Source organism: Alexandromys fortis, unplaced genomic scaffold, assembly GCF_014885135.2.
Source record: "Alexandromys fortis isolate MF-2015 unplaced genomic scaffold, M_Fortis_MF-2015_v1.1 scaffold_87, whole genome shotgun sequence".
Taxonomy (NCBI): domain Eukaryota; kingdom Metazoa; phylum Chordata; class Mammalia; order Rodentia; family Cricetidae; genus Alexandromys; species Alexandromys fortis.
In genome coordinates this window covers 3,879,410-3,907,092 of record NW_026067971.1, presented here as the reverse complement: position 1 = coordinate 3,907,092, position 27,683 = coordinate 3,879,410, and the positions used below count along the sequence as shown (strand labels likewise).

Genomic DNA, 27,683 nt, shown 5'->3' with positions numbered 1-27,683 from the left:
ACAGCCGAGGGAATGAGGACAGCAAAGGAAACCCTGACAAAAAGGACTAAAAATACCTAAACTGCTATCAGGACATTCTAAAAGCTATGTCAGACAAAACTCACTTTGTACTTTTTATCCTCACATAAATAATATTAGAAAAGAACCTGGATCTAACTTAAAATGAATTTACTATCATGAAACAAAAGCTAAGATACTTAAACAGTAACAGCCCTCACTCAACAAAGGAACAGTAACAGCCCTCACTCACAAGAAAGGACCAGTAACAACCCTCACTCACAAGAAAGGACCAGTAACAATCCTCACTCACAAGAAAGGAACAGTAACAACCCTCACTCACAAGAAAGGAACAGTAACAACCCTCAGGACAAAGGAAACACTTTTTGTGCGCTAACCACCTGGAGCCCCACACAGAACCCCTCAGACACACATGGATTGCTCCTCTTGACTTCAGGAGAAGCACAGCCCTGGTTTAGAGTACACTCTTTATGCTTAAAAGGCTTCTGAACTCTGCAAAGAGTCCAGATAATCAAGGGTCTATACCTTAATTTTACAAGAAAGCTTTCTCACAAGGTTGTCTTATTTTTTGTTTTTTAAATAAGCTGGTTTTTAAATATGCTGGTTGTCTGGTTAAAGTAAAAACCAGGAATGCAAATTTTCTAACTTATTTTATTAAAGTGTATACATTAAAACATGTTTTATTTAAATATACTTGTTATTTTTACTTTTTTCTTTGAACAAAAATTCTTGCTAATATTTATGTTACCATGACTTTCAACAATTTTTCATGAGGAGTAAAATAAAGTAACAAAATTAATCTACAAAATCAAAATTTATCTTTAAAAAAGCCAAGCCTGGGGACTGGAGAGATAGCTCAGCGGTTAAGAGCATTGCCTGCTCTTCCAAAGGTCCTGAGTTCAATTCCCAGTAACCACATGGTGGCTCACAATCATCTGTAATAAGGTCTGGTACGCTCTTCTGGCCTGCAGGCATATACACAGACAGAATATTGTATACGTAATAAATAAATAAATTTAAAAAAAAATTTTTTTTTTTAAAAAAAAGCCAAGCCTGGTTCTTAGCACTTAAAAAAAAAAGAATCCCATTTTTGCCAGGAGGTGGTGGTGCATGTCTTTAATCCCAGCACTCAAGGCTACACAGAGAAACTTGAAAAAAAATAAAAAAGGAATTTTAAAATCCTATTTTTATATCTACTTTTTATCTCAAATCTTTAGAATATCCATACATTTTTAAAAACCCTATTACATCATCAGTATAGAGCCATTATCTATAAGCTACCACCAAATAACCAACCACTGTTCATTTTTATTCAGCAGGCGTCCTATACCCGATGGCAGTGTTTGACAAGTGCAAGCTACGGCATACTTACTCGCGGAATAACGTTAGTGACTGGCCCTGAGAGAGAACTAGAAGAGACGACTCTGGCTTCAGGGGTGTCACTGTTCGTTCCTAAACACACGCCTGTGCTCGGGTCATGCTTTACGGCCTAACTTTAATATTAAATACCTTGATAATGTATGCAGATGATGGTACTGATGAAAAAACACCGGGAAGGGCAAGGTATGTGCGGCAGTTCTGAGCGCTAATCTTTTTACGTAACTGTAATGCTTATTTAGTATTGTGCCTGGTGTTTGTCTCTGTTCCCTGGCTTCTACTCTGCATCCTTACATTCATACAGGCCACAGGCACAACTGACTGGATTTCTAAGCCAGCAAGCACATTTTCACAGACAAGAGAGTAGCATTAAGGTCTAGAAAGTTCCTATTACCACACTCTTACCTGTGGGTAATCCTTTTCCTCTCAGTCGGTCTCGAATAGCCTGGCTTCGATCAGGCTTTTGTTCACTGCTACAGGAAAGCTGATCCGTCTGTACACAGGTAATCAAAAATCAAGCTTGATAAAATAATCTCCCCTCCTGTCAGTGACTGTCACAGAACAGCATGCTAGCCAACCTTGAGGGTTCAGCGCCAAGCACAGACTCCACAGCTGACTGTAGTTTATTGCTTTGCTAAGACCCGCATGGACTGGGACTGGCCAGTCCACCTCTGAAGAGAAGCAACAAACAGAATGCTCCACACCTGGGGACTTGGGCTAAAACTGGCTACTTCTGAGGGCAGGACCTTGAGGTATTCTGCTTTTCTCTTCCTAATAACTATTCTCATCTCTCAAATAAGATTTACAGTTTTAAAGCTACATTAATTTTGTATTAGAGAACTTCTGGTTGCACTTATACATGGAGAACAGCATTTAAATTATTTCAGAAGTAATATCCTTGATAAAACTACATAGCTTGCTAAATGTTTCAACTGGATATGCTGACCACTGACATTTAAACTGATGTTCCATGGAATCTTCTCTGTAACAAAATACCTTGGCACTCTGAAATTTCAATGGCAATAATCATAGATACTTATGTAAAGTAAGCACAAATTGAATCAAACTCTATGTTATATAGAATAAAAAGTTAGAGAATATCGGTTTATTTAGATAATCAAAAGCAGGACAAATACAGATTCAAACTGAAAACAGAACAGGGACGCTATGTTAAATGTCGTGTCCACGCTTGTATCTATGCACACACATTTTAGTATTTCTTCATTACGGAAGTTAGTGTGTGGATCACAACTCCGTCTCAGGTAGCATGGTCATGATTCAAAGCTGTTTAGTTCCTATCTAAAAGAAGATTTAGATGGAAGTATTTGTGAAATGATGCAGTCCTTGCATTACATAAATGGTATCAGTGCAGACCACCCCGACTGTTGGGGGACAGGAAAATGGTGACTATTATACATAGCTGTGATTGCCTGCTTTGAGGGAGTTACTAATAGCAGCTGCTGTTAGTGAACAGTGTACACCCGGCATGGCTCAGTGCACTACACATTATACCTGATCTTCATAACGATTATAGATGCTCCGAAAGATCAGCACCACAGTCAGAAGTGCCGGAGCAGCTCGGCTACCTTCACAACTGTCTCAGGTAACAGGGATGGTAATCGTATTTTATAGTTAGTCAAAATTAAGGTAAATATATTGTTTTTTGGGGGGGAGGTTTTTCAACAACCATCTTTTATTTATGACGAAAAGGTTTTCCAATGGGATCTATGCAAAGTCTGATACTGACATTTTTCACACTGTTTTAACAGTTGACAAAAATAAAGGAGACATCCAAAGAAATGTCTGCATGGATACTGTTGAGCTGGGGAGGGTAGACGGACATCTCTCTAGCAAAATGACAATAGCCTGAAAGTAAATATATTTTAATACTAGAAGAACCAAGGCACTGGAGTGCTACCACAATAGCTACTTGTGGAAGGGAACGGCAAGATCTTGGGGTCAGAGCCACGCAGCTTCCAACCTTGTCTCTATCATGTATTACCCATGTTTTTTAGAAGCTTCCAACCATGTCTCTATCATGTATCACACGTTTTAGCAGCTTTAGCTGTGTTTTTTAAATGAGCATACAGAGCTGAAACAAACTAAATAGAATGGGAGCAGCCATAGCAAGAGAACTGCACCCATCAGCCCTTCCCAGCACAGACTCTTAAGGTTCTGTGGGGACAGCTCACATCTGTTTAGGAGAGCTGAGTTCATTTCTCAGCAACTGGCAAAGTGTGTGGAGTATGTATATACTCCGTTAACCTGACAGTATCCTGGCTAATATGGAGGAACTAAACCTCCTGAGAACGAGGAATTAAGAGGAAGCCAAATCCGGGGCCCGGCCAGCGAAGGGAGGAGCACCAATGGACACCAGAGAGCAAGAGTGTGTAAGGACATGCGCCAGCCAGAAAGCCAGACACCAGTGACAGCCCCGACAGAGAGAACAGAACAGAACAGCTTAAGGGACAAAAGCAGAGATGCGATTATTATACACGGATTTTACTCTTTAGTTCTTTACATCCTGGATGACAGAAAAGGGAGGCACCGAAGACTCAAGCAGCAAGAGAACACAGACTCCTTCCCACCCAAGAATGGGGAGAAGTTTGAGGATTAGAGGGATCCTGACAAGTGAGGGGCAAGAAAGAGGTCTAGAAATAGGAAGCACGGTAAGAATTCTGACACTCATTCTGTGTATCAATGCGTTTCCTCAAGGCAATCGACTACAATGATCTGCTAAGAGCTCTGCAGAAGAGACCAGAGGGGAAACTAGGGAAGGGCAGAGGACTCCCAGAATGACAACTCCGTAGTTGTTCTACAATCTTTCCTCCGGCAAAGTTCTTTAAAAATGGATGGCTTTCATAAAATGTGGGAAACTGCATAGAATTCTGAATTTTAAAGTACTATTTGGAGTAAACAATGAATATTAAAACTATTATAACTTCCTTTTTCACCCTTAATTTTGAAAAGCTGCTATTATAAAAAAAAAAAAACTTGTGCTATTGAATTTCAAAATATGACTATGTTTTCAACTGTAGCTTACCCCAGAAATGTTTCCTAGAACCAGCTTTACCAACTGTTTCACGTAGGAAAACGAAGGCGCACAGTTGCTGTTCCTAATGTGGGCGCTGCAGGCATCCAGGACAGTCCGCACGGACACTCGAGCATAGATGACGTCCTCACACATGCCTAGCAGGATGCTGTTGAGGTGGTCTCCCAGCCTGATGGGCTGAAAGGGAAGGAAAAGCCATTATAGGAATCTCAGGAATCACGCATTATGTTTGGAGGAAATGAATTAATTCTTTTCTATTGGCAATTATGTCTGGCTGACCCATGTGACCCCAAAACCTTCTATATTAATAGAAGGAAGTTAACATGGCTTCCTAAATAAAAGTGTAATTTAAAAAAAAAAACGTTGGTTTTGTAATAAAGAAATGGCAGATTCCATTTTTGTTTTTATTTGACAGGGTCTCATTGCACACCCCTGGCTGACCTGGAACTGTCTCTATATACCAGGCTGATCTAGAACTCACAGAGACTCCTGCCTTATCTTCCAAATACTGGGATTAAAGGTGTGCTCCACTATGCCTGGCAGAAGTGAACTTCTTTGATTAGTTAAATATATTGAGAAATAGAGATAGTGCTTCAATATTCGGTATTCATAAGATATATTTTTCTATATAATTTGATATTTGTATAAGATGGAAGAGTCTAGATATTAAAATGACTCAAGAGCAGCTAAATGAAATGGGGTTCTCATTTATCTGATGAAACAGAAACCAGAATGTGAAATTATGTTTGTTAATTAACTTTTAAGTTACTACATCCAAATGGCCAATAAGCACATAAAAAGATGGTTAGCATCACTATTCACCAAGAAGTAAAAAGAGAAAATATAAAAGCATAGTGCTGGGCTGGGGGTGTGGCTCACTGTGAAACACCTGCCTGGAAGGTGTGTGGTCCTAGGTTCAATCTCCAGTACCTCCAAAAATGTATGTAACAGACTAAAAGTCTAATAACAGTACACACTGGACAGCCACTGCTGTCCATGTCTAAACTTTAGCAAAGGCTTTTGGGTAACTGGCAACTCATCCACTCAAGTATGACTTTACCCCTTCCGTCGCAGCTTAGATGCAATTTCCTTTAAAAACCAGTTCTCACCCTGGGATCTAACGTGAAGACCCAGCCTTTTTCTACTAATGAAGCATTCATTTTGTTATGTTCTAATTATCTGTTTAGCTGTCTGTACCTTCCAGTAAATTCCACAGCTATGGCTAAGAGCAAGCCTCACTTCTAGTGTTTTCTCTGATGATACAAGATATACACATTAAATACTTGCATTTCTAAAATGGTAATGATTTATGATAATTTCTATATCGTGGTATAAAGTATGACTTTATATTATTTTGTATCACTTATATTGACTTTATTTCCAGTTATTAGAAAATAACACGAAATGCTAACTCTAGACTACATTTTATGTGAATTATATCACATGACAAATGACATCAGTATCTCCAGTAACAACTTTCTCATATGTATTTACAGAATTGAAACTAAAGAGAGAAAGAAAATAAACAAAAATTTCCAAAGAGAAAAACTAAATAGAGCTAAGTTGAATTAAGCTTGAGATTCTGGACAATCAACAGCAACAACAAAATCTGCTTTTGCATTTCTAAATGACTAAATAAAGCCAGCTTTTGCTTCCTCCTCTTTGTCCTCATCTTCTTCCTTTTACTTGGTATGTGCATGCGTGTGTGTGCGCAGCTATGTGTGTGTGGTCTTTGTGCTATGTGAGTGCTCTCACAGGTATGTGTGTGCATGTGTATATTAGGTGTCTTGTACTATCCACTTCCACAGTGTCATTTGAGGAAGGCTCTCCCACTAAGATTGTAGCCACCCATCAGTCCCATGGCTGACCAGTGAGCATCAGGAATCTGCCTATTCCTATCCCCCAGGAATGAGGGCTACAAATATGCTTGGCCGTTCTGCTTTCATGCATGTGCCAGAGATCCAAACACAGGCTGCCATGCGTCTGAGGCAAGCAATTTCCTGTCTGAGCCTTCTCCCTCACCCTAAATGAAATTTTAATTAGGAGATTTTAGGAATAAGAAAAAAATACTAAAACTGGCCCAATGATCTAAATCCAAGACCCAAGAGTTAACCTCACATGTGTTTCTGCTACACTCGAAGCCATGAAGTGGAATTCTGACATGCCAACAGCCCAAAACTAACAAAAGCTCCCCACTATCTCAAAGGGCTGAAATGGATAGAGCCCCTGCCTTCCCTACCACAGGCTGACTGGGCCAGAGGCTCCATCTCTGCTACCACAGGCGACAGGGACAGATCTGCTGATCTGTTATGGTCAGTGCAAGACTGACTTCACCAGACATTTACACCCTGATCCTAAACCAGCGGCTGATAAGAAATGAGGGATTCGCCTAGTCACTGAGCTTTCCGGGGAGCGTCCGGCTCCATCACTCAATCTTGGCAGTGACTGCTACAATCCTTAGGATATCTTCAGTGAGTTCATCAGCTCTCACTGTTAGCCCATTCTGACACGCTGACTGTGCACACGTGAACAATGTATCACTGTTAGCCCATTCTGACACTCTCACTGTGCACACGTGAACAACCCGGCACTCACTCTGTTAGTCCCGGCACTCTCTGTTAGCTCATTCTGACACGCTGACTGTGCACATGTGAACAACACACAGTATAAAACACCTGTGTGCCCGGCAGCATGCTGGAGAACACACACAACCACACAAAACGGCTCTGTAAAACGTGTAAATATGTATCAATATGAAAATATCACAAATGTGAAGCTTCACTTACTTGACTTTGAGGTACTTCATGATCAGCCCCCCAATACAACGTCATTCCAAGAGAATAAATATGGATCTAGGAATAGAATTTTTTTACAAAAATTACCTTATGGTAAAATAAAAAACTTAACAAGTAGTATACTTCCTTTGCTCCCAAGAAAGTTTAACATATAATTGGAGAAAAATCATTTTACATCTTACATAAAAGCATAGGAATTTTAAAATAAAAAAAGAGTAAACACAGAATTCCTGTTGCCATTCAGAGTCCACTTTCAATGAGTCATCATTTTGTCAGCTTTTACTGAGTCTCTTCATGCAAACTTAAGCAAATGTGAGTAGACATTCTTAATCCTCTTTACATAACATTTAAAATGTACTTTACAAACCTTGCTTCTCCCCACCCCCACAACCACACTACTCCCACCCAAGACAGGGTTTCTCTGTGTGGCCCTGACTGTCCTGGAACTCGGCCTCCCTAGCCCTGAGATTGCAGGTGTGCACCACCTTGCCAGGCAGCTTCGCCTTTGAATTTACCACAGAGATGTGTCTGTTAACTGTTGGAGAGCCTGTCCCTTTCACTGCTACAGGGTTTTGTTGCCTATTGCAGTACTAGTTACTAAGGCTTTTCCAAACTTTGAGACATGTTCCAGGAAACATTATATTTTAAATGCAGACATTTCTCTTGAATTGGTTTTGCAATTATGTGAAAACTATCCTGTATACAACCCCCAGCATGCGTACACACACACATACACACGCATACAGTGAGAGAATCATATATCCATGTAGAAAAGTTTTATTATTTTCATTCAACTAGTAACACAGAAGAGTGTCCACATAAGATTTGGATATTTGCCAATCTGAAGAGTTAGGGAAGAATCTAACTGGAGTTTTGATTAGCATATCTGTGGGTTTGGGAGAGGAGGAGCAGGAGGAGGAGGATCAAAGGACTTTTCTGTCATTTGCTAGACAATAACCTACTGTGGTGCGGACAGGTCGCTTCTAGGAAGACTGGAGAGAGAGGGCTGATAGGCAGGAGATGGGCTTGTGCTGTCAGCAGGAGGCAGAGAGCAGAGGTTTACACTAGTAAAGGATCCTAGAAAAGGCTGCCTGCACATTCTGTCAGTGGTTCTCACCCCTCCTAATGCTGTGACCCTTTAACACAGTTCCTCATGCTGTAGTGACCTCAACCGTAAGTTTATTTCTGTTGCTATTTCAAAACTGTAATTTTGCAACAGTTATGAGTCATGTTGTAAATATCTGATATGCAGGAGATCTGCTGAGAACCCCAAAGGGGTTCAAATCCACAGGATGAGAAACACTGCTCAAGATGCTTCCAACATACACTACATACCACTGATGTCCAGGAAATTTCCAGGCTTTAACCCTGGACTGAGGACGCTGAGGCAACCAGATCTGCGACTGAGCAACCTCGAGGTTCTGGGCATCTCCAGTGTGCAGATGCCCCTTGCTGATTTCCCAGCCCCTACTGCTAGCCCAGTCTGTAAGTAAGTCCCCTTCCTGATGAGTACACAGCCTATGGCTTCTGCTCTCCAGAGAGCCCTGCCTAACATCATGAGAGGGTTTTTATTTCTATGGGGGAGTAGGGGTGGAGGGGACCTTACTTCAGGTTTTTCTTATTTTACTGTCTGTATTTTAGGCGGTTCCTATTTTCTAAACTTTGTTTTTAAATTCTGTAACCTGTTTCCAGTTCTCTTTTTAGAAAATGGTAGAAAAAAACCTATGTGCAAATAAAACACTGACGCTACTCTTATAGTGTGACAGCACTTTAATCTAGCTCTGACACGGCCGCCTAAACTTGTTCCCAGTTTAGACATTACATAAACTGCTCCACTTTCAAATATTTTTCTTTATTCTAAATTCTTCCTAATGACTTTTACGTTCATCCTGACTCATTTCAACACCTGGCCTAGCCTTTTCTCTTTTTCTCTCTTTTCCGTGTGTGTGTCTGTGTGTGTGACCAAAATTTTCTTAAGCATTATTCATTTTACCAAGAATGTGTTATCTTTTTCAATAAAAATGCCCACTAGCGCTAAGCCAGAGATGATTTTTAAATGGCATCCATCATATGAATAATGACACACATCACATAACTCTTTTACACAGGATGATACAGGTAATTTCATTTGTATCTCCAGTGAAGCAGTCAGTTAATACCTCCTGGTACCACAGAGAGCCTGTCTTACAAGTCTGACTGTACGTCTCAGCAACTAGTAGAAGGTGTTCACTACATGTCTGCTGAGTTCAGGGTAATGGGGCTAAGACTCATGCAGCATCGGGCGGCCTAGTCACACAGCATCTCTTAAGCCGCATTCCAGCTGCATTTCAAGAGGCTATGCACAAGGAGCTTTTCAAAAGCTTCACATAAAGTATTTGTTCATAGATTCGGTATAAAAGATTAATTGTAAACTCATTGTTTTCTCTGTATAGCCCTGGCTGTCCTGGAACTCCCTTTGTACACCAAGTTGGCCTCGAACTCACGGATCTGCCTGCCTCTGCCTCCCCCAAGTGCTAGGGTTAAAGTATGTGCCATCGCTGGCTGGCTATACTTCTTAAATATGTCAAATGACTTGTTTTCTTTTTCATAGTTTTTAATTTTTTTTTAATTTCTGAGGTTATAATTCCACTTCTCCCTCCCCTTTTCCCCTCCAAAGTCTCTCTCTCATGTGTTCCTTCTCAGTTTCCTTCACATCCATGGCTTCTGTTTCACAGTTGATTATTAAATACATATTCCTAAACAGAGCCTGCTCATGCTATAGAATGTTACTGTTCTTAGGGATGACCAGCTGGCAATGGACAGTCAGCTGGTGTGCTCATCTGTCCCCGGGACGGCCACCTCTCCCTCTCCCAGCTCTCCTCGACTGCCTGCAGTTCTTTGTGTAGGGTTGAGGCCTATTCTATCCACTTTAGCCCGAGTAAGGCAAAAATGCTCAGGCTGGCCTGAAACCCACCAGGTAGCCTAGGCTGGCCTCAAACTTAGAGCAATTCTCCTGCCTCTGCTTTCTTAATGCTAAGAGTACAGGTGACAATTTCACTAGCAGCAAATTCCCAGGTGGTGGTGATGTTTGTGTCACGGGTGAGGGATCGCTGGGACAGAACACAGGGACGGCTAGCAGAGACGGCCTGCGCGAAAGGCTCACTGGCTGATAAAGGCAATGAGCAGAGAGGGGCACCACTGTGCGGAGAGTCTCTCTACCCCTGCGTGCTTCCTACAGAGAACAGACCACAGGGGAAAGAAAAATCGATGTTGTCCTGGGAAGTTCTCATTCACCTCAGACATTTTCAAAATGCTGTGTGCAGTTAATTCGGTGTTTTATATCTGTCTGCCTTTGCTGGTTTTCACCATGTCTGCTTCCGGTCAGCACATCAGTCTTTAAAGTTCTTCGTCTTCAGCCTTGTTCTTGGCCAATCCATTCCCTAACCTTTAGTTGGCATTTTGAAAATGTGTATGATCTTGTCCCTTCCCTGTTTAAAGTCATGTGGCTGCCCCATTTTCCTTGCATGAACTACAGACTCTCACACAGCCTTTGGGGACTCACATGTCCACCTTATCTCTGGGCAGTCTACCTCACAGTGCACACTTTAGCCATCAGAATTTATTTATGATTCACCTTTTAAAACATTTTTCCCAAGTCAAAATCTTTTCCTGAATAATATATATACACTTGAGTTGTGTATTATACACACACACATAAACACACTAAAGCATACGATTATTTGAAATTCAAAGGATTTTTCCATGGATGAGTGAGGGAGCCCATTGTGTTGACCTGCCCTACTTCTATCAAAACAACAACAACACAATAAATGAAGAGTTGGTGTTTACCTTTACTTCTATCAAAACAACAACAACACAATAAATGAAGAGTTGGTGTTTACCTTTTCGACATCTGAGAGGGAAGTTAGCGAATGGTTCTGAAGCACTTCTGGAGCAGTGAATGCTCGAAGGTCCTGGTTGGAGATGTTTTCATCTGTGAAGGACACACTGCCAGATGGCAGTAGCAGCAGGGACCACGGGGAGATGATGAAGCCAAGGGCGGCAGGGTCAGCAATGCTCACTGGTTGGTGTAAGCCCCAAATGAAAAGAGGAGAAATGACAACTGTTTAAAATCAGAATTAGAAGACACTATAGCCACCTCAATAGATGTCCCAGTTTAACTGCACAGATATTACTGTGCAGTTTCATCACGAAATGAATATGGTATGAGAGCAGGTGTCTCCTAGACACAGCTACTATCACTGTTCACAGTAAAGTCTTTAATCTGGCTTCATCACTTACATCTAGAAGGCAGGTCGTAGAGACTCGTCATAAAAATTAAACCCGGTTCAACTGTCTTATACTGATACACAGAAAAGGAGAAGGGTCAGTACTTCTCCATTTTTTGATTAGGATTCTTTTGAGTCCTCAGTGAAAACTGTAATTTCAAGACACTATCTATAAGCATAAAACCTTGTGAATAAATTCAAGAGTTCACTGGCCTTCCCATGACTTATTTGCACACGCTGTATCAGAAAGTTAAGAACACGTGATTCAGAAAAGGACGTAGGGTGTGCGAGGAGAGGAGCACACATTGCCCTTCAGCATCTTCCTCTATGGCTCTCTCGGAATTTGGGTTGACTGATGGGCTATATGACAGCTGGCCAGGACTGCCCAGAAACCTCCTGCCTCTGCCGACCAGCGCTGGGCTGACTGACCGGCTATGGTGGCTGGCCATCACTGCCCAGGAACCTCCTGTCTCTGCAGACCAACCCTGGGCTGACTGACCGGCTATGGTGGCTGGCCAGCACTGCCCAGGAACCTCCTGCCTCTGCCAACCAGAGCTGGGGTTATAGGTGCATGCTACCAGACTTGTTTTATTTTGTATTTTTTACATGAGTACTCGGAATCAAAACTCATGTTCTTATGCTTCGGGTTTCAAAATGCCATCACGAAAGGGAAATTCCGTATTGTAAATTCATAAACATTTACACATAATTAAATAAAAATGTAGGCCAAGGCCAGTTAGATGGCTCGGTGAGTAAAGGCACGTGCTGCCAAGCCTGACACACTGAGGTCAATCCCTGTGTTCCATGTGGTGGGAGGAGAGAAGCAACTACTGCCAACTGGCCTCTGACCTCCGCACATGGGCGGTGGCGCACAGAAACCCTACATGTATATAGAAACGCACAAATAATTAAGACATGACTTAAAAATAAAAAATAAATTCCAGCCAACATTCATATTGTTTTTCTACTAAAACTTAGGCAGAGGTATCACTCAGAATCTTAAGATGTTGAGACACACTAAAGGAGTGTGAAAGGAATTCTTTTCAGATTGCCCACTCAGGGAAAAACACAAGTTGACTGAAGCCAATGCATTCCTATCTGCAAGGAGTCGGAGCTGAGCAGCCAGGCTGCAGCAGCAGGTCAGTGATAACAGAACTTCCTGGAAGATTAGACAGTTTGAGAGGAGGAGCAGAATCCAGATGGTGCAAAGGTTTGATTTAAGTAACTGAAAAATGATGTCACATCAGCCTCAACACAGGAAACTACGGATAGCAGGCTGGACAAGGGAGCTGGAAGGCGCTGGCAGAAATGAGAACTCTTCTTTGGGGCTTACAGAGACCTTTGAAAATATTCTAAGGCCAATTTCAAGTAAGCAGTTGGATTTGGAGTGTGGGGTAATGTCACTGCTGGATTACATTGTGGGGGATTGCTGAAGTAATGGGTGGTACTGAAAGTCAAGAGATTTGAAGACCAAGGACCGAGTCTTGGGGTATTCCCACCATGGGGACTGAATGTTTCTTCCAGCAATCCCTGAAAACAGGGTCTCACCTCCCCTCTAATATCATGAACACTGCAGGTCTTCACACTGCTATCAGTTCTTCATGGCCTTTGTCCAGCTCCACACTACCAAGGTCTGAACTTGAATTGGGCATCTGGAACTCTAAAGGTCAATTCTTTTAGAAATAGTATTCTTATTTACGCATTGACGTTTTCATACATGCATCTGCTGTATTTTTTGATCTTATCTATGCTTTCCCCTCACCACCTCCCTTCACCTACCTCTCTCTAGCACCTACCCGCCCGTCTCCTTCCTGACTTCCTAAATTCTTTACCATTATTACTATTGTGGTCATTATTCTTATATTATTATCCTCAGGTTCAGTTAGAGCTGACCATATGTAAGCAGGTGTAGCCCATCCACTGGGGCATGGGTAACCTACCGGTCACACAGGGCCAGTTCTTAACAGCCTTTAGTTTAGAGACGGTCCTTATAGTTTCTGAAAATCGGCTGCCATTCTGAATGGAGACTGTTAAAAATCAGCGCAAACACAGAGGCATGAACACTACCGAGAAGTCGAAGTGCTCACAAGAGGGCTGGCTGGCCTCATCCTCCGCCCACAGACTGCGGTACCCTGTCTTCGGCAGGTAGACTAAACTAGAAAGTCCCGAGGATGAAATGACCCACTGCCAGTCTGGGGTGGGCATGGGGCATGAGGCTAAACCTAAAAATTACTGAGCAGGTGAGACGCTCAGCAGGTAGAGGTGCTTGGTGCCAAGCCTGAGGGCTGGGCTCAATTTCAGATGCATGGTGGAGGGAGAGCTCTGACTCCTGAAAGTTGCCCTCTGACCTCACACCTGTGCCTCCGCATCATTAAAGGAATACATAATGTAATCGTTTTTAAAAACTCATTATTGCTTATCACTTTGAAATGAAGAAATGTATTCATTCACCAACACAACCAAGGTTACTCACACCTACTATTATAGGAAAAATATGTATTTAACTTTCACCTTCTACAATTGCTGTTTGTGCATGTTTATAAAATATCTAATGTTTATTAATAATCTTAGCCACTACATGTTTTAACATAGTATGATCAGTACTGTAGGTCATTTACTATGAGACCCCCCCATGACTACTGAGGAGACAGAGTATATACATAAATAAGCAGAAGACAAATGCATAAAGCATCTGACAAACAGATAATAATACAAAAGGTGGTTTGTGGATAAAAAGCATTACCTCAACCACAACGCAGACAAAATTCCTTTCTTTCTTCTTTAACCCTATGTGGCGTTTAAAATGAGAGTGAGCACAGGAGTACCATTGATGGTTGGGCTCCAGAGAGAAAGTCAGCTCAGAGACAGTCAGGAAATTGAGTCTAGAGAGGGAAGAGCAGCAATTTTGGCAGAAGAATGATAGCAAACATGGAGAAACTGAATTATAAAGTGGAGGGGGGTGGCATGATCTCGCTCTTTTAAAAACATACAGAAAAGCCACAAATGTTTCCAAAGTGATTTTACAAGGCCATGTGATAAACCCGGGGCAGGAGGACCACAGAACACATCGCTGTCGGTTTCTACAACATCTATGTGACATTTAAGTGCTAAGTTCCTGAGGTAATGTAATCAAATCACAAACTGTATTCTTTTTTTAGTTTTTTATGATTTATTTACCTTTATTTTATGTGCACTGGTGTGAAGGTGTCAGATTCCCTGGAACTGGAGTTACAGACAGTTGTGAGCTGCCATGAGGGTGTTGGGAATTGAACCTAGGTCCTCTGGAAGAGCAGTCAGTGCTCTTAACCACTGAGCCATTTCTCCAGCCCCACAAACCGTATTCTTAAATAATTATAAAAGCTTCTGTGAACCTACACGTGAGGGAGTGTAGGAGCTGTGGCTACGACCACTCTTTAATTCCTACTTCCGGACAACTAAAAGGAAAGAATCTAAAACAAATGTTTTCAAGATCCTTCAAAGAATGTTTGCAAAATATTATTTAAAAAGTAGATTCCAGAAGCTTACAGCGTTATGTCCTGCGTTTTAGCCCTGTGCTGACTGTACTCCAAGAATGCTATTATTATGAAAAAGTAAATCTGATAAACATTCCCAGCAGCCAGTGTGGTTCTACTTGGAGACTTTCACTGACATTCCACAGGAGGAGTTGCTGGGACAGAGTTTCAAGCAGCCGCAGGTGAAGTTAGAAAAACACAGAAATTTGATATATAAAGAAACAATTTAGAGAATATTTCAGTGTTCTGTTTGGGAAAAAAAAAAACATACACACACCACTCAACAGTCATGCTTTCTTCTTGGGTGCTTGCATTTCCTTTAGATTTCCACCTTAAACTACGCCTATAATCCTGGCACTCCGGAGGCTGAGGCTGGAGTCAGGGAGGTTGGAGTCTGAGAACAGTCTTTAGTAGTTTAAAAACATCTTGGAATCATAGCAAGAGTCTTGTCTCAAAAAGAAAGCCAGGCAAATTATTATAATTAGGTTATAAACATGGTATAAGGGAACAAATGCAAAAGCAACAGAGACTAATTTTAAGATCAGAATAGACACTTCATGTATGAGCTCCTGTCTGAGCTCTAGTGGCTCAAGTGGAGAATTTACAGAACCCCTGTCCTGTGTCGTGGCAGGGTCACTAACACAACTCTATGCAGAGGTAACTGTCCAAAACGCTGAAGGATTTGATAGAGTTACTCTATATAAATTGGGATTAAACAAAAATTGCTTAAAACAGTTACTCTTCATTTTGGCCTTTCCACATCATCATCGTCCTCCTTCTCCACTGCCTCTCCCCTCCGCCTGCATTTTTTTTAACAGAGACTGTCAGTCTTACAAGTGTCTTTATCTGCTGAGCCATGTCACTGGCTCGCCACTTTCTCATAGTAGCATTTTATGGTAGACTATGATCTACTGAAATTACAGTGTATACAATAGAGTGGTTAATTATAAAATGAGAAAACTTATTTATTCCTAAGTTTTGTTACCACTATTAAATGTCACTTTCTCCACTATGAAACAGGACAGAACAACAATCACTTTCTGAAAATAAAATGTCCTCATGCTTTTGAGTGTCCCTGTAACAGGCACACTCAAAATAACCTCAAAGGCATTTGATGTCATTGACGTTTTCTGATACAGCTGCTGAAAAGCATTTCATATAAGCTATCACAAGCCTGTGAGTCTCCAGCACTTAGATTATGCTGTATTGAGTCTCAGATCAGATATCATCCAAAGCCACAAGCTTACGCACACACGAGGTTAGAGAGTGTCAGAGAATGTTCACTTCACACAGTTAGACAAGAGTAGAAAACAGTTAAGAGTCAGGCCAAAGCAGAAGACACCCAAGTCCAAGCCCTCGGCTTGATGTTCAGAACTCAGAACTGTGATCTTAAGAATAACTTAGTCCCTGCCTTCACCTCCCACATCTGTAAGGCAACTCTGAGCCCACAAAGCTGCTGTGAGGACTGGGGGGAATTCATGTAGAACAGCCTCATCAGTACCAAATTATAAAACTTCTCAAAGACAGAGAGTGAGCACATCACTCCCAGAGGACAACAGCGAGCACACCACAGACAAGTCCAGAGTTTCCAAAGCTGGATCACACCGCTGTGTTCTCCATGTCTCAGAAGAGTTCTGAGTTTCTTTCTTTTATCTTTGTATCTTTTACCTACAAGTCATATTAGAAATATAAAACATTTGAGTAACAAAGTATTGTGAGACGTGAATTAAATTCCTCAGAGAATGTCCCTTCCCTCAGTAGTCTATTAAAGGTACAGCACGCATAGTTAGCAAAGTCCTCAAGTTTAAATACTTGGTTTAAAGGTTGACAATCCAGTCAATTAGTACAAGAGTAGCTAATTATACAACTTGCCAAATTGATGTTTTACTGAAGCTAACAATTACCTTGAACGACAACATGATTTCATTAATGAAAATATTTATTTGAATATAAATCACCACAGTATCAGCATTAGAATTTGTCTTATTTATAATAGAAGTAGAAGTCTGGTAACAAAAACTACAGAAAACTGTCAACCAATCTAATCAATCCACCTTATGAGCTTTTTAAAATTTCACTAGACTAGAATAAAATATTTTGTTTCTTAACAATGACAGTCATACAAATGTCTCTCTCCCTTCTCCCCTCCTTTTCCTTTGTTCCCATCACTCAGAGTCAAGCTGTATGCCTAAGCACCTACTACTGAGATCTCAGCATAGCTTTTGATAATTATTCATTTCTTAGTTTAAGTATTTACAAGATTCTTTAGAACCTAGAATCATGCAACTAGGTAATATAGAACTACTAAGATCTTAGTTATTACTTTTTAAAACTAATAGGGCTTAACTGTCTGGTCATGGTAAGAGGAAGCTGGTCCTAACATTTACTTTTTTCCTCCACAGACTCACTTGGCCACCTAACTCAAACATCTTAAGAAGGAAGCTCCACTTCCTTCTTCCTTTCCCATCACATCCCAGGACTACTTCAGTTTTGTTTTTTTTTTTGTTAAAATAATAAGACATAAGACACAGTCCTATCTAATTTTCCTTTAGCTTCCCGTGTCTTCTGGTTATCCTGGTCAGTTTTTTGTTTTGTTTTTCAACTTGACATCAGCTACAGTCATCTGAGAAGAGAGAAGCACAACTGAAAAAAAATGTCTCCATAAGATTAGATTGTAGGTAAGCCTGTGGAGTATCTCTTGATTGATGTGGGCCATTCTAGGCAGGTGATCTCCATTATATAACAAAGCAGGCTGAGCAAGTGTTAGAGAAAAGCCTGTAGGCAGAGTTCCTCCTTAGTGATGTCTGCTTCAGTGCCTGACTCCAGGTTCCTGCCCTGCCTGAGTTCCTGTCTCCAGGTTCCTGCCCTGCCTGAGTTCCTGTCTCCAGGTTCCTGCCCTGCCTGAGTTCCTATCTCTAGGTTCCTGCCCTGACAGTTCAGTGATAAGACTGCTACCTGAAAGTATAAGATGAAATAAATGTCTTTCATTCCCAGGTTACTTTTGATCATGGTGTTTTATCAGCAACAGAAATCAAACTAAGACAACAATCTTCACTACCAATAAAATTAAACCTCTAAAAATTATGACAAATTGCTGTGGGACAATGGTCTTGTACCCTGTAAAGATTTGTCACTTGTATTGGTTTAATAAAACACTGATTGGCCAGTGGCCTGGCAGGAAGCACAGATGGGGAAACCAGAATGGGCAAATTCTAATAAAAAGAAAGGTTCACTGATAAAAAGTATCAAGCCACATGGTTAACACAGACAAGAATTATGGGTTAAAGTAATATGTAAGATTTAGTTAATAAGAAAGCTTCAGTTAATAGGCCCACCAGTTTATAATTAATGCAGATCTCTGTGTACTTCTTTGGGACTGAACGGGTGGGACAGAAACCTCTGTCAACAAATGGCGCCAATGTGGACAACTACATCTACATAAAACCGGAGAGAGCTTAGGAAGTAATTCTAGACACAAAACAACAGCTTCTTGGTAGCAGCATTTTCTCAGGTGGGGCTCTGTTTGCTAGAGGCAAGTTTGTCTCATTGAAGAGAGGCTTCCTGATTCAGCTTAAGCTGCAAAAACCTTGTAGCTCTTTTAAGAGGCCCTGCTACAAAACACTTAATTAGTGTTTATGAATATCTGACAGCATGCTTCTTGGTGGTGGCAGGGACCCTGAAACTCCATTGAGTTCTGCCAATAAACATGACTCCCTCCAGTACCTCCACCATGAAGCCAGACTCTCAGAAAGCTAATGAATGGGGTGGATCCAGCCTTCAAAGCAATGGCTTTACTTCTAGCCATACTGTGCAGCAAATTAAAGACTCATATGGTCAGAAAAAAAAGAGATATAAAGATAGATTCAGATGAAGAAAACCTCTAATCAGTTTACAGCGTGTTTAAAAAATATATGTATGCTTGGGAGAAAAAAGAAAATGGTCAAAGTCCTTAAAAAAAAAGAAAGAGACTAGCTGGGTGTTGTGTTGTGACATACACACCTTTAATCCCAGCACTTGCGAGCCACAGTAGCTGGCAGGAAGCACAGATGGGAAAACTAGAATGGGAAAATTCTGGTAAAAGGAAAGGCTCAGTCTGCAGTCGTCACCCAGACCAAGAGGAAGCACGATGAGGATGCCTCACTGATAAAAGGTACCAAGCCGCCAGCCTGGTCTACAAGAGCTAGTTCCGGGACAGGCACCAAAGCTAAAGAGAAACCCTGTCTCGAAAAACCAAAAAAAAAAAAAAAAAAAAAAAAAAAGGTACCAAGCCACATGGCTAACACAGACAAGAATTAAGGGTTAATGTAACATCTAAGATTTAATTAATAAGAAAGCATCAGCTAACAGACCCACCAGTTTATAATTAATGTAGACCTCTGTGTATTTCTTTGAGACTGCCTTGGGACTAGGCAGGACAGAAACATCTGTCATTAACAAATTAGGAATACAATGTTTTTATACTGCTATTCCACACATTTCTCCTACAATTATATGGTTAAGGATAGAAACTATGAATTCTCTAAAGAGCAGATATGATGTCGTTACATATAATAATGTTGTCTATCTGTATCCCTGGGTATTGGTTACAGAACCCTCCATGTACACCAAAACCTGGAGACACTCAAAGGCTACACATAAAATGGTATGCCATTTACACATAAGCTATGCGATTTTCCTGTGTAATCACTTACACTGCCCAATGCTATGTCAACAGTTGCTGTAGTGCACTGCTCAGGGAGTAATGACAAGATAAAACCCTGCCTGTGTTCAGTACAGACACAGACACATTTTTCAATCCATGGCTGAGCTCATGGCATAAAATTCACACATATGGAGAGCTGACTGCACTTAAAGAAATAAATCTGCCTACAATTTTGGTTTGTTCCATGGGCCCATAGCTTTTTTTTTTTTTTTTTTTTTTTTTTTTTTGGTTTTTCGAGACAGGGTTTCTCTGTGGCTTTAGAGCCTGTCCTGGAACTAGCTCTTTAGACCAGGCTGGTCTCGAACTCACAGAGATCCACTTGCCTCTGCCTCCCAAGTGCTGGGATTAAAGGCGTGCGCCACCATCGCCCAGCTGGGCCCATAGCTTTTAAATGTGCCCTGCAACCCTGTTCTACTATGACTATAACTCCTCAATTTGAAGATTTCAGGTCACAAAAGGGATGCTTTTGAATTTCATTATAAGAAATACTTCTTTGAATTTCTCAGCAACAAAACACTCAATTATTCAGGTAGAGAATTGAGCCTGACCCTGCAATTCTGTGTGGCTAGATGTTCAACTATGACCAAACATACTTATAAAATGTCTGACTCTAGAGTTTGAAGTCATTAAGAAACAATATAGGCCTGTGTTTCTGAGCCACAGAGCACTTCTGTGCAATTCTCAAGAAGGGGCATGGGACTCTACCCAGTATTGCATATGTCCACACCAACTCACTGTTCAACACAAGTGGGAACCACTGCTCCATTTGTATATGAATCAGTGTTACAGGACGGTACCAGGCTCTCCTAACACAAGTGGGAACCACTGCTCCATCTGTGCAGGGATCAGTGTTACAGGACGGTACCAGGCTCTCCTAACATGCTGCTTGTTCTTATCCTTGTTTCAGTGTTGTGCAAATTGACAAGTCCATCACAGAATGTGTCAGGAGCCATTTCCCCACTAACAATCATTACAGGAACCATCACCCTGGGGAGTCTGCAGAATGCCCCTCACCCAATTAGCAGCAATCTCTTAGTGGAACCCGCCTCACATTCCAGCTATCCAGGAAACCAGGTGTGGCCACTTGACTTCCTAGCCTACCTCCTGGCCTACGTGACCTGGAACACGCGGCAAGAATCCAGTTACCCTGCCCCCCATTCCTTACCATTTATAAACTGTAACCCGTCCCTAATAAACGGAGGCTTTGACAAAACTGCTTGGCCTCCTTCTTCTGTCTTAGCTCATTCCCTTCCAGGTAGCGCCCCTCCGAGACCCTGGAATTACTGATTGCGGGTGGGTTACTAACCCCTAGACTGAGTAGCCCACCCAACGCAATCCACAAGAATGGGGGTATATATGACTTAATATACTTCCGTAATGCTCTGCGTATTCTTTGTTGCATCTTATAAAGCTACAAGGGAAACAAACACAAGAGCAACAGCAAGCCAGAAAGTGTAACCAGTTAACTATTTTACCCAAATAATATGTAAGTTATTGTATAAGAAATCATTTTAGGTGAGAAATGAGACCTAAATTGTTCTCCTTTAGGTAGTACAATCAAGAACAATACAATTTACTGTATATATTATACCAACATTTTAAAAAAATCTTCTAAGTGTAAAAATGAAAACAACCCAGTAGGTGAAGTTACATTTCACCAAGGATTGGACTTCTAAGAGAATAGATGCTATGGCAATCTCCCCTCTAAGCTCTTTAAGAGATTTTAAACTGCCTAACTTAGAAGGCATAAATTAGAAAAAAAAAAAGTCAATGCCAGCAGGGTACTACCAGTGTGTTACCAGAGTAGGGGTTGTTCTCTACAGATACTTCATACACTTGGCAGACAACCTACACCATTCATTTTAAGAATGCCAAATGTTAATTTTATGTTTTATAGTTTGTTTCCAGGGAACAAATAGGGCCATTTCATCTAGTTCAAACACATTTAACTTGAAAGACCTGTTAATTCTGGCCTTACAAATATAAGCAAGACACGGCATGTCAAAGACAACTGATGCACCCTCTTGATCAACTCAACTATGACAGCAGATAAACAGGAATGTAGTGAAGAATGATGGGCAGGCCCTAGTCTTTTAAAGGGTGAACATGCTAGAGATTTACTTGAAAATTTTCAGTCATAAAAACTTTCTTATATTTTGCTATAAAGGCACTAAAAAGTCCCAGGAAGCCAAGTTGCAGTTCATTATCAATGAAGATTTATTTTTGGACTCTATTATATTTAGTAACAGTTTGTGTATTTTGGTTACTATAACTTCATAGTAAATCTTGAAATTAGGCAGTGTGAGTCTTCAGCATTTGCTTTTTTCTTTTCAAAGATGTTTTGGCGACTTTTAGTTCGAATAAACTTCTGTTAAATCTTAGGAGGCTCTCTCACTTTGGCCAGAGTGACAGCCCAGGGGGACTACATTCTGTCACTTTAGAGAAGGCTGCTGCCCTTTAGTGAGAAGCCTTCTCACCAGGAACAAACAGAGCTCTCCATTTATTTTGGTCTCTAATTTCATTATATAGGTCTTCACTTATTTTTCCTCAGATTTATTTTCCTCCTATTTATTAATAACTTTTTCATTTCTAATTTTCATATTTTCATTTTTACATTTTGATAAAATGGTTAACTGAAATTTTAATTTCCAATTGCTGCTATATAGAGATACTATTGTTTTTTGCATATCCGTGTGCAGGAGATATAAAAGGAATTTTGATTTTTAAAAAAAAAATTTATATAATCCTCTGCCCATATAGTTCTACTTCCCAATAACTGAATAAGATCAAATATGACACCAGGTATTGTGGTACAGTCCTTTAATCCCAATACTCAGGGGGCAGAGGCAGGTGGATCTCAATGAGGCCAGAGTATTCTACAAAGAGTTCCAGGGCAGCCAAGGCAACACAGAGAAACCCTGTCTCAACCACCCCCCCTCTGCCACAAACAAAACAAAACAAAACAAAAACCCAAAAAGTCAAATGATTTCAAAATCCTATTTTCATATCTACTTTTATCTCAAATATTTAGAATATCCATGCATTTTTAAAAGTCCATTACATACAAACAATACAATAATAACAATAAAGGCAGACCAAGAAGCATATAATGAGGAAGATAAAATTTGTTAAGACCCCAGATGAAATTCCTCCAGAAATTTCATTTCAATTATCACATTCAAGTTAAAGAATAACAACTACTCATCCTGGCAAAAATGTAAAACTATGTCCCCTGCTACTTATTTAAAATATATAACACACACACACACACACACACACACACCAAAGTTACAGCGTGAGCAGGTGAAGACAGAGGAGGAAACACTGCAGCAACCACAAAGCAAGGGTCACAGGTGGCAATGGTGAGGACTGAGTGCAGAGTAGTTAAGAGGAAAGCTCCAGGCCATCGATAGCATTCACTCTCCCTAAAAATTATTACAGTTCTCCTACTCAAAATAAAAGGATTACAAACCACCTCTAAATCAATTATTAACAGACCTGAGTTACAGCCTTGAGACTGAGCCTTCATGTTCTTTTCAAGTCACTACAGACTTTGTTGTTATACAAAGCCAGACCACATGTGCAACCACAGGTAATCGTCAACTGTGATCAGTAATCATGGGGGCGGGTATACTCAGGACACAGCAAAGGAGAACTACCATCATCACCGCCACATTAGTAACTGTCAGGGTTCCTGGTTTCCTTTCTCCTGAGGAGGAGAAAACTACTTCAAAGTCCAAGAAGTACCTTCCAATGAGGCCATGTTTCTACATCATTATCCTATGAATAATAGGAATCAAGATCTCAGTTTTAAAAACTGCTACAAGCTTTAAATTGCTAGAAAGCTGGAAAGGAAGCACTGGGCTATTTTCTTGCCCAGCAATCTCCCAGGAGTGTGGCTTCCACCTCTGATCATAGAATTTTAGCTGTACGCACGTACATTGACAGGACACGGGGCAAGAGAAGGCTCAAACGACAGTGGAAAGCCACGAACAAGAACAGAAAAAGGTTTACACAAATGACACAGAAAGATGAAGATGGCCAAGATGGGAATACACATTTCAGAAAAATACCATAAGCTATGCATTCTATCTGCTTTCCCCCAACGTCCCAGGGTTACTCATAAACGTATCTAAAGCATCAAAACAACCACAGTCTGTCCCTGACTAATCAACTAGTGACCATTTCATCTGGTGTATCAGAGTCAGGAGGAAAACTCATAGGAAAACGGCAATGCATTATCAAATGTAAAGATTTCCTGTAAAACAAACAAATCCTTGCTGATGGAGGAAGGTCATTGGTTAATAAAGAAACTGCCTTGGCCCATTTGATAGGCCAGCCCTTAGGTGGGCGGAGTAGACAGACAGAATGCTGGGAGGAAGAGGGAATTGAGACAATCGCCATGTCTCTCCTCTCTGGGTCACACGTGATGAAGCTCCAGCCCAAAATGGACGTACACTAGAATCTTCTTGGTAAGCCACCCCCTCGTGGTGCTACACAGATTTTTAGATACAGGTTAGTCAAGATGTGAGAGTTAGCCAAGAAGAGGTTAGATATAATGGGCCAAGCAGTGTTTAAAAGAATACAATTTGTGTGTTGTTATTTTGGGGCAAGCTAGCTAGGCGACCTGGAGCTGGGTGGCAGGAATGCAGCCCGCCGTTCCTTCTACACCTTGCTTTTTCCTAACAAATGGAAATGGCCAATTGGCAATCATAATGTCTGGTGATTTCCCAACTATCAAAGGAGTCAAATTTAATTTGTTCTTATTACTGATATTCTGTTAGCTACTTAGACTGAGGGCCATCCAGCAAGCAATTCCAACTGATCAGTGTATGAGACACACATAGCTGCCTCACAGTGAATTTTACAATACAGCTCATGAGTCTTTATCGTAAAGTGCCAATGCATTAGGCAACAACCGCCGCTCAATGATGAGGGCATAAATACAGCTTGCAGTCTCTAGCAGCATTATGAGATGTAAAGAGGGAAAAGCCCTCAGGGTACTGAGAGAGGTGAGATGCTTCCCATGCCGTGAGTCACGGCAGTTGGTGCAATGAAGCTGCTCTCACTCCCTTGCTGCATATCCGCAGTGTGTGCTGTCTCTGTCATCCTTCCGGCACACTTTTGGAAGTGGTTTCTTCGCGCACACACAGTCCTCTGATCCGAATCAACGCCCAACGGGCAACAATGACACCTTCCATCCATTGGCCCCACAGCACCTCACAAGGAGATGTCTCTAACATAACTAAATACTGTTAACTGCCAACTGAGTATGACACCTTTGAAGCACGGCAATACGGTCTATATTTCGGCTATATACTGCCACACTTTGGACTGCCTGTAAGTGAATTTTCTGCAAAAGTTGAGTGCTTATTTAAAATAAACAAGATTTGGTAAATAATTTTAGGTGAAAGTTATTCTGTTACCTAGACTAGTCCCAGCTATAAACTGAGGTCTTCATATATCTCAGGTAACAGTCTTTCAAGTCCAGGTAACAAGAGATCCCCCATGGTAATAAGCAGTTTCCTGGGTAACAAGAAGATGTCCCTGGGAAACAAGAGGTCCCCCTGGGTAACAAGAATTCCCCCCTGGGTAATGAGCAATCCCCTGGGTAACAAGAAGTTCCCCCTGGGTAACGAGCAGTCCCCTGGGTAATGAGCAGTCGTTCTCAGTACCTGGGCCCTTGGTACTTTTTGTTCAAGTTCCTCCTTGGACTCAAAATCAGCAGTATCAACAACCAAGCTCCAGCCAACTCCAGAGCCCTGGTCTCCCCTTCTTCCCATTTGCTCTAGACTTGGTCCTCCTGTGTTCTTCTAACCCTCCTCTGAGGGTTCTCGTGCACATGACGGTTGGCAATTCTGTCCTAAGACATTTCTCAAACTGCAGTGTGCATCATAACGTCCTTGAGGACAAGCTCGTGAGATCCCGAGTGGCTCTACCTTCAGGGGCTCTGTGGTGTGGGCAAGATCATTTGCATTCTGATAAGGTCTCGGTGAGGCTCTGCCATTGGTCCAGAGCCCACACTGGGAAGACTACTTATTTGCTTTTTTCTTTTTCTTTTTTCTTTTTTTTTTTTTAAAGACAGGGTTTCTCTGTGTAACGGCCCTGGCTGTCCTGGAAAGCACTCTGTAGACTAGGCTGAATTTGAACTCACGGAGATCCGCCTGCCTCTGCTTCCTGAGTGCTGAGATTAAAGGCATGCGCTACCACACCTAGACACCCAACCAAATTTTAAAGACTGGTTCTTCCATTAGATAAAGCCTTTGTCCACACAGGTGGTATCCACGTTGACATGAACCACACCACAGCAAATAGTTTTGAACAACCAAAGTCCTATTAACTTCCAGCTCCCAGATGCAAGTCAACCTTCTGGATCAAGCAACCACTTACAAGAGAGATACCAGACTCCTTATTCAGTCCACACTGCCTCGGTGCGGCAGCAGGAAAGCAGCCCCTGCTCGCTCGGCCAGGAGTGTTTTCTCATTCCTTCCTCTCACAAGACCATCTCCCACTTTTCTTTGAGGCATGAGCTCTGGAGCCCCTCTTCTCTTCCTTTCTCCCCAGGCAAATCTTCCTCCTGGGTGATCTTACAGAGCCACTCAAGGCCCTGGCTTCATGACCCTTGTCACAGTTATTAATAGTTACATTCGACACTGGAACATGAGCTCCCAGCAAACAGGAAGTGCTTTCGAGAATCAATCTGTTTCCGGTGGCTGTTGCTGTGGCCAACATACGCAGTGTGTTCAAATTAATACAAGCAAACTGGACTTTTCCAGTCCTGAGACGCCTAAGATGAAGTACTTCTTTCTTTCTACACTCAACCAAAACTAGGATTACTGAAACAGAAACTAATTCACTACTGGCTACCTGTTTTTCAACTATTCAACCTGCAAAATACAATGTTTAAGACACGACTTACCTCTTCTGAATAGTTCTTGGAGACTTTCAGCACTTTGGTTTAATACAGCCCATATCTCCTCCTCCTGCAGTGGTCCACCCCGAACCTCCAGGGCCTCTGCTAGTGACACATGCATATTACCTAGGAAACAGATGAGAAAGTGTCTTCATGAGCAACGTAAGTGCCCTTCCATCAGTGAAAGCCCTGTACCAGAGGCAAGCTATACATTCCCATCCACCTAAGCGTCCCGTGTGGTCTTCGATCTAAATATACCTTACAGACTGAAACCTGGGAAACGTGAAGAGACCAGAAGAAAGACCCTCAAAACAGCGTCTTGGTCTGCCTAACAGTGCTAACAGCAAGGCTCCTGAGAAGAGCGGGGTTGACTACCTCATGAGAGAAGACAGAAAGCACAGGGGACTAGGTAGTCCCCAAACTACAAATGACGAAGCAAGTAGTTCAAGGCTTTTTGGTGTTCAGCTCCAAGCTTCATCTCAAACATAAAAAGGAATAGAGAGAAGGCCCCTCAGTCATCACAAGAGGACACTGGGAGCACGAGGAAACGCATCCCTGTGCTCAGTACACATTTCTATATTCTTTGATGTTATTATGAAAACTTTACACTGAAGGAATGAACTATTCCTAAACTCAACGAGGCTGCTAATTCCCCACTTGCTCTAGAAAAGGCATTTCCCCAGCACCTGTTTCCCCTCAGTGCCTTGGGAACAATAATAATGGAGGAGGAAGGAGGTGAAGCTTGCGACAATGTTTTATAATTTAACAGCCACAGTAATGGAATTAGCAAAGGACCAGAAAAGTTTCTCTCAGGCAATATTTATAACATGTTCAGTAAGTGATAAACTGATCACATTTGAGATTTTCTATTGGGCTCAATAATTCTCCTTTACTTTGGGAAGGGGAAGATGAAGGCAGCTTCGTACAAGCCTCCCATGTGCTTTTCCTGAGCTGATCTATCTCAGAGAAACAGATCCTTACACTGACTTCTCAGACTTGTGGTTCCCCAAACCTGCTTAACCAAAATGCGAAGGCAGATGAGCAGT

At 41.5% G+C, this 27,683-nt stretch overlaps 1 protein-coding gene across 6 annotated transcripts in view; it reads right to left on the bottom strand.

Annotated features, from left to right (window-relative positions):
• The window catches only part of Ptpn13 (protein tyrosine phosphatase non-receptor type 13), a 180,333-nt gene that overhangs the window by 113,176 nt on the left and 39,474 nt on the right, over positions 1-27,683 (bottom strand). For all 6 annotated transcript variants that reach the window (XM_050155706.1, XM_050155709.1, XM_050155711.1 and 3 more), the window contains exons 2-6: positions 26,644-26,763; positions 11,124-11,302; positions 7,234-7,299; positions 4,439-4,624; positions 1,801-1,888 (exon numbers count right to left, since the gene is read on the bottom strand). In XM_050155706.1, coding sequence (XP_050011663.1) covers positions 1,801-1,888; positions 4,439-4,624; positions 7,234-7,299; positions 11,124-11,302; positions 26,644-26,758 — 634 coding nt within the window. In that variant the 5' untranslated portion in view covers positions 26,759-26,763. The remainder of the gene's footprint in view (positions 1-1,800; positions 1,889-4,438; positions 4,625-7,233; positions 7,300-11,123; positions 11,303-26,643; positions 26,764-27,683) is intronic.